This window comes from Triturus cristatus, chromosome 4_1 (genome assembly GCF_964204655.1).
Source record: "Triturus cristatus chromosome 4_1, aTriCri1.1, whole genome shotgun sequence".
Lineage (NCBI taxonomy): Eukaryota > Metazoa > Chordata > Amphibia > Caudata > Salamandridae > Triturus > Triturus cristatus.
Genome location: NC_140585.1, coordinates 862,483,706 through 862,499,831, shown reverse-complemented (window position 1 = coordinate 862,499,831; position 16,126 = coordinate 862,483,706). Strand labels below are relative to the sequence as shown.

General features: G+C 44.3%; 1 protein-coding gene across 1 annotated transcript in view; it reads left to right on the top strand.

Moving 5' to 3' along the window:
• The window catches only part of NET1 (neuroepithelial cell transforming 1), a 327,145-nt gene that overhangs the window by 113,466 nt on the left and 197,553 nt on the right, over nt 1-16,126 (top strand). The window contains exon 2 of the mRNA XM_085653578.1: nt 10,124-10,190. Within this exon, the coding sequence (XP_085509704.1) occupies nt 10,124-10,190 (67 nt within the window). The remainder of the gene's footprint in view (nt 1-10,123; nt 10,191-16,126) is intronic.

The window sequence follows — 16,126 nt, the reverse complement described above, 5'->3', positions numbered from 1 at the left end:
GAGGTTAGATAGTCTTTACCAGAAAAGTCATTACCAAAAGTAAGGAGCGTGTCCTTTAATGCCAAAGCCTGCACACTGAACTGCAACCTTCTCATCGATAGGCAGCCATCCAGAACGTGGAACAAGCAACATTATGTACAAAAATGTAAACTGTACAACTACCACAGTTGAAATGTGGAATGGATGCAAATGTGTGAAGGCACGTGTGGAATATATGTAAGTGAATTTAGAAAAAAGTGTGGCTGTGTGAAAGTGTGTAAAAGGGTAAAAACCGTAATTACTACCTACTAAACTGCACTGTCTGCTCTCTGTAAGAGCAGAGCGCTAGTACTGCTGTGTCGGATGGTCGTGTCCGAACATCATGGAATTCATAGCGGTGAATAATCTGATTCAGAATCTTAGATTCATGTTACTGGCTTCCAATAAAAGCCATGCATAACAGCGCAGTTAAGGCCTAGCCCACAGTGAGGGCGTCGTCCATTATTTCTTCCAGGGCTGTTGCTGTTGGCCTGACTGGTTCATGCCTTGAGCTACTTTATACATGCTATTTTACTGACCTCAAGCTGCCAAGTTCATGGCGACGACTTTTTCCACATTGTGGGCAGACGGGAGTATCTGTAAAATGGAGGAGGCAAAAACAGTAAAAAGTTATTGATCAACATATGTTTTTTTTTTTTTTAATGCTTTTCTAAAATAAGTAATGGTTGTAATGCTATGGAGACTTGCTGCGGCCACAGAAAAGCAATGACATCAAAACTTTGGTGTCCAATTCTTTAGACAGAAAGAAGGAAAAGATTACTGGATCTCTGATTGTTTTGCGATTTGTGCTACTAAAATGTATTAGCCATAAAGACTGGTGAACGAGCATAAATATCCTAAAGGACAATGGTCATAGCCTTAAAGATGATCCTGGTAGGAACTGACGACCGAAAATTCATTTTCTTGCATAGGCAATCAAGTTAGATTTATTAAGGCCATATACTGCAGGCTTGTACTCTGCTTCAAGGCTGACCAGGTATTTGTGGGGGCTGACAGAAAGAGGGAAATCTTTCATTAAATCTACACTGAACTGTGGCCATGACACAGATGATTTAAAGAAAGGTAGTTTGACATAAGATTTTCAGCTGGTAACCGTTCCCATTTTGGAAAAACCACAAAATCTTGCTGAGGCCAACATCAGAGTCTGCATAGATTTCAAGATTTCTAACCAAAGAGGTTGGGGGAGGGGGGTGGGGTGGTTTTTAGGAGGGGAACGCAGGATCCATACACAGAGGCCAGCAGAGGTAAAGCACTGAGATTTTCAGAATTTAGTTTTAAATGGCTTTCGGCTATCCACCAACTTGTGACTGCAAGTCTATCTGCTAGCAGGAAAGTTGTAGAATGGTCTTCACTCTGATTAGGTAATACTCCAAAAATAAGTTGTCGTCAGTAGACATGAATAAGTTGTGCTTATCTTGTGCAGTATGTAAGCCATAGGGCATAAAAATATTGAAAAGCAACACTGAAAGAATGGAACCTTGGGGCACGCTGAAGTCAGAAAGAACAGGAAGATACTCAGTGGTCACTATTCTTTGCTGTCATCATGGATACAATCCTTCATCTCCAACTAAGACATAACCCTTTTTACCAATGTCTTACAATCTGTTTACAAGCGTTGTTCGATTAATGGTATTGAACACTGTCAAGAGGTCCAGGAGTACCTAGGCTCCCAAACCTTTTCCATCATCCTTTTAAGGTGGCTCGGACAGATACGATGACCATAGGGCTGCGTCCTATGGTAACCCGGCATGTCGATTATCCAGTAATGTATTGACTTCTACAAAAGTTTGTAGTTGTATAAAAACATTTTTTCCAAAATATTGACTAAGATCTGTAGCAATTTAATGGGTCTGAAGTGCTTGAGGATCATTGGATCCAATAATGGTTTCTTTGGTAAAGGTCGGGCCATAGCTAGCTTCCTTTCAGCATGATGGAATAGAGCCATGTTCAGCTTTGCAAAAAGATCTCGTTAATGCAAAGATGATTTCCTCTCTGCTCTCCCACCCAGCTATCGCAGAGGCTGATCTGTGTTTGAATTCCTCATATAGACTGTGATTGGTTCGTTTTGTAATATAATTATGATGGTTAAAGCAACCCTTGGTAATCTGACAAATTCTTATGGTCATCTGCATAGTCATTTTGGATAGTCTTTATGTTTTATCAAGACACTTTATCATATTTTGGAAATGGAAGAACTCGTCGAATTTACAGTTTAGAGTATTGTTAAAGGTAAAGTAGTTTCAATAAAGGCTTTGGATACAAAAGAGACTTAAAATCACAGGTTTAAATATGAGGATAGTATCAGGAATACCAACTGCAGACTACTGTTGCGAAGTCTTCTATGTATACATTTCATTTTTCGGTCTCGCCTGACCCAGCGCATGTACTGGTCTGGCAAGACTTTTAGTGTGTGGGTTTTCTAAGGGCTGCCACAGGCTTTTGGTGGCCTAGCGCTTGCGTTCACGTGAGCGTGCACGCTCGCAGCCGCCATCTGTCTTTCCCTTTCACGGGCCGTGTCACTTTCACGGCCGCGCGGCCACTGCTTGTTGTTTTCTGCTATCACTACTCTAAGGTAAAATGTTATCATTTTCTTTTACTGCAGTTTGTTTTGTTTTACAGTTCAGTACATTAAGGGTTAGATTAATTCTTACGTGAAGGGACATTATCTGTAGGGAGCTTCAGCTGCCCTTTAGAAAGCTGCCTCCTCCCCATCTGACAGACCCCCCCTTGGTCAAACTGTGCCTTGTCTTCTTATTCCATAAGTTAACATTTAAGATTACATTCGTTACTAGCTGTGCAGGACTTAGCGTCTGTCCAGGAACAGTTGCTACAGAAGCACTTTAATGCCAAGGCACGACTTTTACGTAGCTGCTGCTTTGTGTTAAGAGTAATTGTAATCTTCTTGTATCTTAATTAAGTAATTTGTAAACCAGTAAAACCATAAATAGTTTACCCTTGACAAAGAAGCAGTAATTCATTTATTTTTTTGTTCATTTTGTGGGATGTATGTGTTTTACTAAATTTCTGCCCATTGCCCATTTTAGGCGAGAGCGAATGGCTTGAAATCTTGCTTCATAGTAATCCGTTTTCTGAGGGATCTCTGTGCTCATGTTCCCACTTGGTCTCCTCTTAGAGGATGGGTAAATATCAGATTCTTTTCACTTCTTACTTGTGATTAATGGTATTCGCTTAGCTTGTCTAGGCCATACTTATCCATTTCGAGTCCCTAATTGGGAAATTTCGATAAACCATGGTATTGGATGGGTGGCGGGGTAAACTTTTTTTTTTTCCCGGGGCTTTGATCTGCTTTTAGTTGTTACATTCCTCAGCTATTTTTTCAAAGCCTGCTCGTCTTGTTTGACTTGCTCACTGCGCTGAATAGGTTGAACAGGCAAACAGCGACCTCTGGTGATTAGATCCTGGTACTGGGATTCAAAGGATGTACTTCAGAAGATTAATCAATGTGCTGTTGTCATACGTATGTGTTCAACTAGACCATGGGGTAAACTTGGTAAAATAGCTTAGTGATTTCAGCCTGGATGGGGAGAACGAAATGCAACCACAGGCCACAGGTTACAATCTTGTAAGCCAGCTGAGTGGGTTGAGCCAGGGCACAAGTTAAAAACAAGAATTTGCAATGCAATAGTTCACGCATTTGCGAGAGTTTAAGCTATTGCCATTGTAAATGACAATGCCTTTTATTTATCTGTTTTAACACATAGGTAATAGGTTTGTCATTTACAATGCAAATAGCTCAAATTTTCAAAACAAACACCTAGATAAAAGGTTTGTCATTTACAATGCCAATAGCTCAAACATTTGCAAATGCAAGACCTATTGCATTGCAAATGCTTGTTAAAGATACAATGGAATCTACTTTTTCAAGGTGCTTTAAGGAAAGGGTACTGAACAGGGAATGGAAATTATTTTTTGCAGATCTGCTCTAGACTTCGTACAAATATATCAGAGAACCTTGTTATTATTTTCAGTTGCTTGCTTCATAATCTAGAAACCCACCCTTGGGAGATTTGTCTGGATGTGTCTATATTACACAGTTGTATTGCTCCCTTTAAAAAAAAATGTGTTACCGCAATGAAGAAGACATTGGGAGGTTTATGATCTGTTTCTCACTTTGCTGAACTACGCTTCACCTGAATCTGCCTCAATCGCTGTCTCTGACCATTATGTTGCTCTAATCTGCTAACGCAGCGTTGGCACATTAACACAAGGTATATTGGCTTTGGCAGTGCTTGTTTTTCAGGAGATGGGTAGCAGGAATTTCTGGGTCGCAAAGCTTAAAAGGCTCAGACTCTGTTCATTGCTGTTTTTTTTTTTTTTTTTTACATTTAGGCATCAATTTTGAGAGTGATTCTTTATGTAATATGTATTAAATAGTTGTTATTCTTGCAATATTCTCTGTTCTGATTTTTGTCTGTCTGCGTTGGGACAGGAAAGTACTCAGCATTGTAATGGCGTGCATCCCTGCCCTGAGTGCCCCAGCTATACTGATGTCTTGAACCCTAGTGCTGATTTTTGTTGTCATAGGCAAACTCGGAACATGCTTGTTTACCATGATATGGGCCTGCCATCACGGGTTGCGGTCTTGTTGGACCGGGAGAGGTACCCAAAGTGCTACCCTCATAAGGGTGAAGGCTACTGCCTTTCTCAGAAGGTAAGCCGCACCAGAGCGGTGGTGGCAGCATACCGTGTAATGATCAGTAGGAGTGAACAGCTACTTTTCAAACCTATGTCACTGGAGTGAGGCCTTCAGGCTCACTCATTCAAAGTTTCACTGCTGCTTACTTAACTCATACTGTGCAGTGAGTGCATGTTGAATGCATGTGCTCGTGTGTGTCTGTGAGTGGTACCGTACATGAAGGATATAGTGCTGTGCAGTCTGTGCATGTTAAATGCATGCCCTTTGTGTATGTTTGCCCGTGACTGGTGCCGTACATGAAGGATACAGTGCTGTGCAGTGTGTGTGTGTGTGTCTGTGAAATGCATGTACTGATTTATGTGCACCTGTGAATGGTACAATAGATGGCATTTTGTGGGTTCCGTTTTGGGATGCCCAGGGTTGCATGGTGAAACATGGAGAGGAGGTAGAGGTATCCCCTACACAGATTTGTATATTGCTGGCTGCGTTCCTGACACACTGGAGAGGAGAGAGCCGGGCTTCCCCCATACACCAACGGGGGCACTTTCGTTCAGAGAGAGGTGGCAAGGCAGTGACCTGGGCACATCTCAGGAAGGAGGTGAGGCTGATAAAATAATCATAAAGAGCAGGGTAGAGGCCCTGGGCTAACTTTTTGATCCACATATCACCATGGCTAACATCCATGGGTGAGCTCTAGTCACTCTCATGGCCTGTGTTTTGAGGTCGCTCTTGGTATGACAGACTGCTTTCAAGAGGAATAAATGGAGAGTGGGCACTTCAAAAGGAAGCAGACCCCTAACATAAACTTCAAAGACTCAGAATCATATTTGGTGTTTGGAAATGGATTATAAGAAGGGGAGCTTGAGATCCCAAAAACGTTCAAGCAGCTAGTAGGGCTGTGCACGGTGGAGAATCTGCAAGACTTCTGGCTGGGACCATGGCTGGGTGCCACACGTGCTAGTCTCCCTGTTGGGTGAGGGGACACCACCCAGAAAATCCAAGACAACCTGCCTGCTTGCCAAGACCAGTGTGCCTTGTGAGAAAAGGGAGTGTATGGGAAGGCGCGGGTCCAATGGGGAATCCTGCCGAGTGGACTCCCTGACCAAGATGTAAGGAAACGGACCTGAGCCCCTGTGCAGCCTTTTCTGTGCGGAGTGGGCTGTAGCTCTAGCACGGTGAAGAGCCAATGACATGGCATCGGATTGGTGCCTTTGTATATTAGAGATACAGTGGGCCCTAATGCCAGAGGGAGTCACTGGAACTAGCAAGGAGTGTGACCTGACCTGGAACATTGCCAGAGGAGTGAGGCCTGCCTAGGAACCCCTAATTACTTACCCCGGGATGAGGGATCAGCATCAGTAACTTCGCACCACCTTACCCCTCCCCCCGCCACTACCAGCACGAACCAAAGGCTTACCTTGCAAAGAGGAGTTGCAAGCAACCTCCGTTTGCTGTAGTATCAGGAGCTCAGGGATCATTGAGTGCAGCCTGCCTGGGCCGCACTCAGTGAACTCACCAGAAACAGCCACTGCCCCTCCGGTGCCCTCAGAGGGGGTGTGCCCAGGAGCTCTGATACTGCAGATGTGGGTAAGACTGAATTGGGGCCATTTGACCCCAGGAGAACTTGGGGGAGGAATCCCAAAAAGAAATAACAAGCATATACAATGCAATGGTCTCGGCATTGTTAAAGTTAGAGCTATTGGCATTGCTCATGACATTATTTTTGTTTCTGTTTTTGTTTTTAAAACATTTAAAGAAACGGCATTGTTATTTACAATGTCAATAGCTTAATCACTCTCAAATGCGAAACCTATTGCATTTGCACACACACACAGAGCCACACACACAAAGCCACCCACTCACACAGAGCCACTCACACAGAGCCACTCACATAGAGCAACCCACACAGAGCAACCCACACACAAATAGAGCCACCCACAGAGCCACCTACACACACACACACACACACGCAGTAGCCCCACTGACCTATTTACATTATGTGCACTTAATAGAATACAATTAGTAGTTGATGTTGGGGCCGTTCCGGTGCGCAGTCACGGAGGTGAGAGAGAAGGAGTACAGCCACCGCTCTGTACCTTTGCAGACTCCTGTCTGCCAAGGATAAAAAAGTCTACTTATTCCCGGGGCCTCCTGAGCAAGTCACACCTGCCTGCAAGTGCCTACGGAGTCGGGAGGAATCTTACCCTGAATGCAAATATGTTGTAATGCACACTTCGCCGAGGTATTTCACTGCGAAACAGAAGGGTAAACAAACACTCACGCGGGAGCGCAAAACGTCTTAACACAACTGCTGTGTCCTTCACATGTTACAGAACGGGCGTGCGCTAAATGATTTAGAGCCCCTAAGCAAGTCAGCGTGATCGGTGCATTCTAGACTAATAACACCACTCGAAAACACGCCTAGAAGATAAGCTTTACGGCGCGATGTTAGTAAGTAGCTCCAGACACTGCACAATGGGAATGGTGGAAGTGCCCATCGGCGGTGAGTGCTCTGCAGTTCTCCAGCGGCGCTTTAAAACTTTGCTCACTCCACGCCTGTGTGACACAGTCATAACAGCGCTACCACCCTCTTACCTCCCACAACATTGGCATCTCACGCTTACCTCTTTACACGTGTCCGGACGGCGTCCACTTCCATTCCTTTAAACCCATACACATACGTCTGGAAAGTGAAGTAAAATAAAAGCAGTGCGTGCCCCGTGCACTTCCGGCGCTTCGTGCCTCCTTGGACTGGTTCAGCAGACCCCTAGGTGCAGCCGCGGCCTCCCTGCTCGGCCCTCCCCCTGCTGACATCACGGGCTGCACCCCTGCCCCTCCCCGCCCTCTTCAGGAGATAAGGCTCCTGGCACAGCAGGGCTCTTGCTCGGGATGTGTCACGAATCAAAGGGTGAGCTCGCGAGTGCGCCGAGCTCGCATGAAGTGAAGCCACTTTCACGTAACTGAAGTGAGCTCTCGGCTGCTGGCAGCTCAGTCTCTGCTCCACCCTGCTGAGACATCTCAACAAATGAGGAGGAACCGGTTGCACGGGAAGTGTAACCGTACACCGTCCGTGCCCTCACCTTCAGCACACTGCACTGCGAGGGCGAGCAAGGCCTCTGTGCAGCGCCGATCCATAATTTACAAGTCACAGAGGAGTTAGCCTACAATGTGGGCATTGACACGTGCGCTGACAGGCAGTCTGTCACTTGACACGGTCACTTCAGAGATCCCCGTACCGGGGCAGGCAACGCCGGCAGTCAAGCGCGCCCACTAGTAGGCGCTAGCATGGGGACACGTAAGGACGAAAATGCGTGCCGGGGTGCCGCGACACCTCGACAAGGGAAGCCCCACTTTACAGCCATAACAATTAGTATTTGATGTTAGGGCCGTTCCAGTGCGCAGTCATGGAGGTTAGAGAGAGGGAGTACAGCCACCGCTCTGTACCTTTGCAGACTCCTGTCTGCCGAGGATAAAAAAAAATGCTCCGTTCCCAGTCCCGCCGCGCACGAAATGGCCGAACCTTCGGATGTAAAAAATAAAAAAATAAAAAAACACGCCCACCACGTGTGAAAGGGGAAGGGAGTACAAAAAAGAGAAATAATTGAAAATACACGCCCCCGAATCCGAAAAGGACGGGGCTTGTTTGGAGAGACAAACCTCTTCTCCAATGGCTGACCAGTATTTCAGAGGCCAGCCAATGGAGAAGAGGAGAGAAGAGAGGCGGATTCAAGCCCCTCTTCTCCAAGTCATTAAATCTCGCGAGCGAGACTGCGCAAGCGCAGCCTTCGCTAGCCGAGACCTAAAACGTACCTGAATTCTGACGTCCGCCACCTTGCCAACGCTTCAGCTCCAGCTGCTGATTTGAAGATTCTCACACAGGCTCCCAGAGTGCCCTACAGCAAATCAAGACGCTACTCTCATTCTGGTATTACCTAGCATGAGAGAAGCATAGGGATTGGGTGGAGCTGGATGGTTCTGTGCTCCAGCAGGGACTGAGAGTATGTGCTTCTGAGCCCTTCTGATATCTCCAAGCACTAGCTCGGAGATATCCACGGGCGGATGTAGGTTTGGCCGGTCATGCATGGCTGGCCAAGCCTACATGCGCACTGGTAGTGCCCCAAGCCCATCACTTCTCCTGCTGCCGGGAGCCCCGCCCTCAAGACTCGGTAGCAGCTCCGGTGTAAAATATAATGATAATAAAGCAGTTTTATTAGCGGTGCAAAAAATTGTTTTTATCCTGAAAGTTAGTATTTCACTAAATAATTGTTTATTACAGTTACTGCTTGTGTTATGAGTGGTGAGTCCATTACTCTGTATTCACCTACCCCCGAGGGAGCTGTGGAATGTGCAGACCACTCAAATCCTGAGGTTCAAGTGCCAAAGGAGGACTTGGCCCAGTTGCTTGGAATCCATAGTAAGTCGGGCCCAGGGACATCAGGAGTAAAAGGCCTCCACCCCCCACGTTTCGACACCGTGGCCCTCTGAACGGAGGTCTGACAGTCTATATTTGTGTAGACTAGACTCTGTCTTTTTATTGTTAATATTTTAAACTAGGTACTAGTTAGGACGTTGCAATTTGGTCTGATTAATGGAGTATTGGTATTCTTTAAATTTATTTTCGTTTTCTGGTCTTTAATTAACAGATTTGATCTCTATAGATTGAACACCTCCTAATCGTACAAGTATGTGTTTAACTGTATTTCAAATGAGATTTCTGTTCTTGTTATTTTTAGTTCATGTAAGTGTCACATGAGCCATTTGATTTTGGAAACTACGAATTGTAATAATTTCTTCCTTTTCAGGAAAACTATTGGCGTTGGAGTAATATTCTAACAAGTAACTGATTGAAAGCGATTGTTTCCGTTCCTGACTTGGCTTAATTTCAGTGGTAAATATTTAAGCCTAATTAGGAGTTTGGCAGTGTGGTGGCATGACCGCCCCACTGCCGCACCGCCAAACCTGTGTGCGAGACTCCCCGCCGTCTGATTATGAGTTTTCTTGTGTCTGACTGGCAGTTCTTTGGCGTCCCCAGGGCAATGCCTTCTTAAATAGGCACTGCAATGTGAGCATAAAAGTCAGTACTTGCACGGAATGGACTGCTGCAGTCCATGCCGTGCAGGTACTGGAGTGCATACATACATGGGGGCACACCATGTACTCCCCTGCATACATTCCCAGGGCTTGAGGCAACAGGAGGCCTTGTAGGTCCCCCTTTGTTTCCTCTCTGCCACGGTTTTGATGGAGGAGGAACTGCCATGAAAACCGTGGCAGAGCGACTCGTAATATGATTGGCGAACAGCGGCGGTCCCGCAAAGCATATTGCGGCCTCAAGACCGCCGCGCCACCGCCAGGAATCTCTGAAGATATTGTACTTCATGATGAAAAGCTGCTTGCCATGAACTCACCCATTTGATTTTTCATTTGCAGGCATTCACTCCGCCGAGGCAGCTCCTTCACGTTTCTGACCCCAGGGCCTTATTGGGACTTCTCTCTGGTGAGTAAAAACTCCAAGCAACTTAGCGCATAGAGAGATGTTTAAATAAATAATGAGGTCATGGATAAATACATTTAAAGAGTAATGTCCTGTATAGCAGTATATGGTCATTCTTCAGTCATTATTCCATTAGGTTGTTATCATCGAGGTGGTAAAAGCACTTTTTTCACTGACATTCCAAAATGGATATAGTGTGTACCACGCTAAGTGTATCAAAGCAATCCACGACCACTCACTCATTTTCCCTTGTCACGAGTCTGTCAATATGTATACGTCATGTCTTTGGTCCAATTGGTGCCTGACTGTGTAAGATTCCCTGGAAGTTAATTAGAGCTTATATTCAAGTCCTACAAGGTGCCAATGATGACATTGTGGGGTCATTGGTGGTTCTCGATCGATTGTAAGGTACGATCAATCAACAGGGATGCTATAGCTTTTGAAGGGGGTATTTCCTCTTTCATAAGATTAAGACGTTTCGTGTTGTAATATTTACAGATTATTCTATATGGTGAAATAAAGTTATTATTTTTTTTACTACTGACTGTGACTGGTCAGGAGACCACAATCCTGAACCTTATAGTTTTGTGTGAGCTCCAAATATAAACCATAGTAGTGACCCAGTAAACTTTAATGGTGATGCTCTGATCACGTTTACTAAGTGGTGGTACATTATCTAGGCTAGGCTAGGTAATATTTTCTGCAAAAACATTTAGCAGGCATTTTCAAAGACATTGGACTGTACTTCTTCGATATATGTTACCTGACCTTTAGGCCTTGTGAGTGTTTGTGGCCAATGCTGAACAACATTTGCAAAAAAAAATAAAGAGCAATATCAGCCGACCCCAGCTTGATGATGGATTCATGCGCATGATTCCCCATGCGGGCTTAGTGCGTGAAATTCAATCACACGAGTAAAAACATGAAAATCAGACCTTCACCCTTTCTTAGATTACTTCATTTGTTGTAATTATTTTTGTACCGATACTAACCTAAAAATAGGTGTAATTTCCGAATTCCTTCTAAAATAGATCATTTTATGCTGAACCTTTCTGATAGATACTTCTAAATGCAGATTCCTCATCTTATATTACACCCCAGGGGCTACACTGGATCCAGAAACCTTTCATCAGCGGTGGTCCTGCACGCCTCCAGGTGGTGCTGTGAGGCTCTCCATTGGCACTGTACTGCCCCAGGAGTGACAGTGGAGCTGCATGCAAGTGTCACTTCTGTGTGCTGATGTCCGTTCCTTTCGATCTGTGCTTTCTGACGTGGATCCAGAGCTCTATGTGGTGCTGTGCGGCTCCTCATTGGCCCTTTTTATTGCCTAAAGGATTGACAGAGTGGAGCACCATGTAAGCACCACCTCTGTGTTCTGACATCCGTTCTTTTCAATCCGTGCCTTCTGACGTGGATCCGGAGCTCTGCTCCCAATTTTGTTGGTCTAACGACGATTTCTAAATTAATTTCCTGTGTGCTAGGGATCGATGGCCCCACCTCAAACAACCAGCTTCAAATGAAGCCACGACTGCAGAAAACAAATGTCGATAAGGGACATGCATGAGGTGTCTCTGGTGTTTGGACTCTGGCCATGACTCAATCATGTTACAAAAGTGCTCACATGCATCCGAAGATGTGATCGGGTAGCACAGCTGTATTTCACCGCACACAAGATTGAGTTATGGCCTTTGCGCAAGTCCCGCTCCAAGTTGTGCCCACTTCCAAGGCTGTTCTCACAAGCCATCAACTTTGAGCTCGAAGTCCTCTTGTAAGTCAAAGTCCAAGTGCAAGAAAGCGAACCAATGCTCCTCCCCATCCCGCCACTCCAAACCAAGAGAGAAGGCCTGAGGACGTCATGATGCAAGTCATTCACCCGCGAGGTCTCATCGCACACCTGTTCCCCAGCTGATCCCATTGTGCCAGAGTTCCCTGGGCAATTGGCAATGCCACAGGAGACTGAGACCTTTAAGTAGGCTATGTTGCAGATTTTTGGTGAGCTTCATGCTTCCTCTGGTGCCCCATCAGGCCCCAAGGAACCAAATGGCCCCCCTATCTAGTTACCGCTGGCAGATCCTTCCTCCGCGGTGTCTGACTTTTTCCCATACTGTCTCCTCTACATGTGACCACTCTGGCTTCAAGACCTGCGCCAGACTCTTAGTAGCAGATAGCCACACCAGGAGCAGCATCCTTGCAGCTCAGCCCACACACTCCAAATTACACTCTCAACCACACCAGGCACTCCTGTATTCCACTACATCACATCCATACTGGCTGAGCAGCAGGGAACTAATGGAAAGGATGCATAGTAACAATTCAAGTCACAACACAGTGACGCAGTCCCACAGGCATTATCTTTATCTTTATTTAAGCTTTATTTCGGCTTGTATGGCCATAAAAGCAAACATGCATAAAACATTTCCAATATACAAATACAGATACACAGTCCAATCTTCAAGATAATACATATGGAGGTCAAAACCACAATTAATCACGTCTCATTTATGCTGTATGCAGCTTTAAAAAACAAAGACATACATTATAAATTAGTTTAAAAAGCCAGATTTTGTTTTAAAACTTTTCCTAGATACATATTAAAAGAAGAAAAAAAAAAGGGGGGAATCAGTACAATTCATGATAATTAACCAGGCCCGGAAATGGTGCAACCAGCATGATACATTACAACTTGCAACCTGTCTGTTTCCTTATAAGATACACATTGAATAAAAATCTGCTTATACTAAACACTACTGGTTGCGAGGTGTTTGACGTGAGTATGCGTTCTGCCTCTTTATAGGACCCAGTCCCCATGTTTTTACATAAGGGTTTGATCCAACGGTCCCTTGATTTTTTATAAACTGGGCAGAAAAACAATAAGTGGGCATCATCTTCTTTTGCTTTTTGCGAACAAAGGGTACACAACCCACTAGCCTCCTTACCCCCCCAGCTGCAAGTGACTGCAGAAGTCTGTAAGACCCCATATCTGAACTGCAAATATAATGTTTTTGCTAGGGGTGGTCTTATCTCGTCCATGAATTGTTCGAGTACCGGAGTATCCTTTATAATCAAAAATCTCCGGGTTAATGTGCCTAATGAGGAACTAGAAAGTGGTTCATCATTAATGTATGTCCAAAAAGCAGACTTCACAAGCTTTTTGGAGAACGATGACATGTTCTGGGGTTCTTCCCAAAAGTGGGAGAGCCCTAACCTGGTAAACCACTGGGAGATGTGCTTCAACCACGCAATCTTTTTAAACCCATCAATTCGGATTATTTCTATCAAACCATTCTTGTAGTTGCTCAGCTCAGGAGTTGTCCATAATCTAACCCAGTACAATAGTGGTCTTAGTATTGCTTGATGGTCTGTCCTTTTAAGGTTAATATCCATAAACACTGGGACTATCGGGGTTCTTGTAGGTATTTTGAGCAACCTGCGTATGAAGTGATTTTCTTCCTTCTTGAAGTTGCTTTTACAAGAATGTCCCCATACTTCAGCGCCATATAATGCCGCTGACTGAGCCTTTGCTTTAAATAATTCGAGTGCCGGCGTAATAGCTTTAGAATAACTACTGCCATGCACCTTTAGGATAGGCATCGAATTTTGTTTTAGGATTAATTTACTTTTTTCCAACTGCCCCTTCCAAAAAGGCGTACTATCCAGCGTAATTCCTAGATAGTTAAAACTCTCCACATACTCCAATTTTTGGTTGTTTAAGGCCAAGTTCTTCCTAAAAGACTTCTGGGGATTTATGGACATGTATTTTGTTTTAGATAGATTTATTTCTAGCCCCTTCCCCACACAGTAGTTGTTAAAGGTGTTTACTAAGTTTTGCAGACCCCGTGGGGTTTGTGAGATGAGAATTGTATCATCGGCAAAGAGTAATGCCGTGATCGCCTCATCTCCTAATTTAGGGGAGTCGTGTTTGCAATCACTTAGATAGGTAGGTATATCATTAACATATAATGAAAAGAGGGTAGGCGCCAGCACACAGCCTTGACGTACACCCCGACCTACTGGAATAGCTTTTGAAATTTCGCCTCCCTTACCCCATCTTACTTTAGCATAATTCCCTGTGTGTAGTCTAATGAGTTCCTTGAGTAACTCACTAGGGACCGCCATATTCTCAAGAGTGGACCACAGCAATTTGCGTGGTACAAGATCAAAGGCGGCCCTCAAGTCAATAAATGCTACGTATAAACTGCCCTTCCTTATGTTGATATATTTCCAGCAGATACACGTAAATCTAAATACTTGATCGACCATGCTGGTTTTTAACCTAAACCCTGCCTGGTATTTAGATAAAATTTGGGTCCCCTCTAGCCATATTAAAAGTCTATTTAAAATATGTCTGGCAAAAACTTTTTGTAAAAGGTCTATTAAACTTATAGGGCGGTAGTTGGCCGGATCATAACGGTCCCCTTTCTTAAAAATTGTTACGATTTCGGCCCCTTTCCAGGTTTCGGGAATAGGCGTTCCGGCCACTATAGAATTACAGAGAAAATTAATATAGGGCCCCCAAACTTCCACATCGTGCTTTAGTAAATCACCAGGGATTTTGTCAGGACCGGGGGCTTTACCCATTTTAATGGCTTGTAACGCCTCAATGGTTTCTTCTAAACTAAAACACAAGGGAGGATTATCCGATGTTATATTAATCTCCTGATCCCCCATGGTCAGCCCCTCATTGATGTTAGAAGATCTACCTTTTTTATTTCCTTTTGAGATTAGATTCCAAAATGCACCCTGATCTTTCCGATTGGCCGCATTTAAGAGATCATCCCATAGGGCATCGTCCCATGCTTTTTTTGCTTGGGTCAGTGTTCTGTTGTATACCTGTCTACTATCTTTTATACCCTGGGAGTTCTTTAATTTAACAGCCTGAATCAGATTAGTCTTGGCTACACGGCAATCCTTATTATACCATTGGTTAACTACCTCTAGATGATTTTCTTTCTGGCTCGAATCCTTTTTATAAATTTTACTAAAATGAGGAGTTAATGCATCCACTAATTTAAGATGCAGGTCTAAAACATCCTGAGTGCCTAAAAGGGGCATCTGGCATGCTTCAATGGTATCTGCAAAGGTATTATAAATATTTAACATCGTCTCTTCATTGGCCAGAATATAAGGCCATTTTATAGCACGTTTATTGTTTGTTACCTGGAGTTCCCCAATGGGGCTGCTTAACATAGCTTCTTTAGTTATGTTAGATATAAAAGGCTCTGAGTATAACCATAGTTGAAGAGGGAAATGATCACTCTCTATCCTATGGTATATTTTAAAATCAATTATTAGATACCATAGGCTCATGGAAACCAATATAAAGTCTATATGTGACCTATAGTTTCCTTTGCAAAATGTTGGAGCCGATGGTCTATCGGACTAGAAACGGCCATTACACGCCCTTAACTCGTGAGTCGCTGACATTTGTAAAATCTGCATAGCAGCTATGGAGTTTTTAGCTGGCCCAGTGGACTCCAAAGGCAGGACATTATTAGCAGCATCCTGATCATCAAATAGGATCTCCAAGCCCGACACTGGTTCATATTTGCAGTTAAAATCTCCTCCGACAATTATCTGTTCATCTGGACTTAGTGTGTCTAAAAAGGAATCCAAGAGCTCTACCACCTTCGATTCCTTGTTAAGAGGGTGTGGTCTATTATATATATTTAACAGATAGTTTCTTTTCCCCTTGTCACTATTTTTAGTCCCAGTAGATCGGGGGAAGAGATCGTCAATTGGGTGATGTCTAATTCCAAAGTGACCCTTACCCATATCACCAACCCCCCGGACGCTCTTCCTCTTACTGACGGAATTGCGCTGCAGCAAAATGTTTTGTATCCCAGTCTATGCGGAATTTCTATAGCCCAAGTCTCCTGTAGGAGAACAATATCATACTCCTCAATGTAGGAACACCAGGCTTCATCCCGTAGATTCCTGGC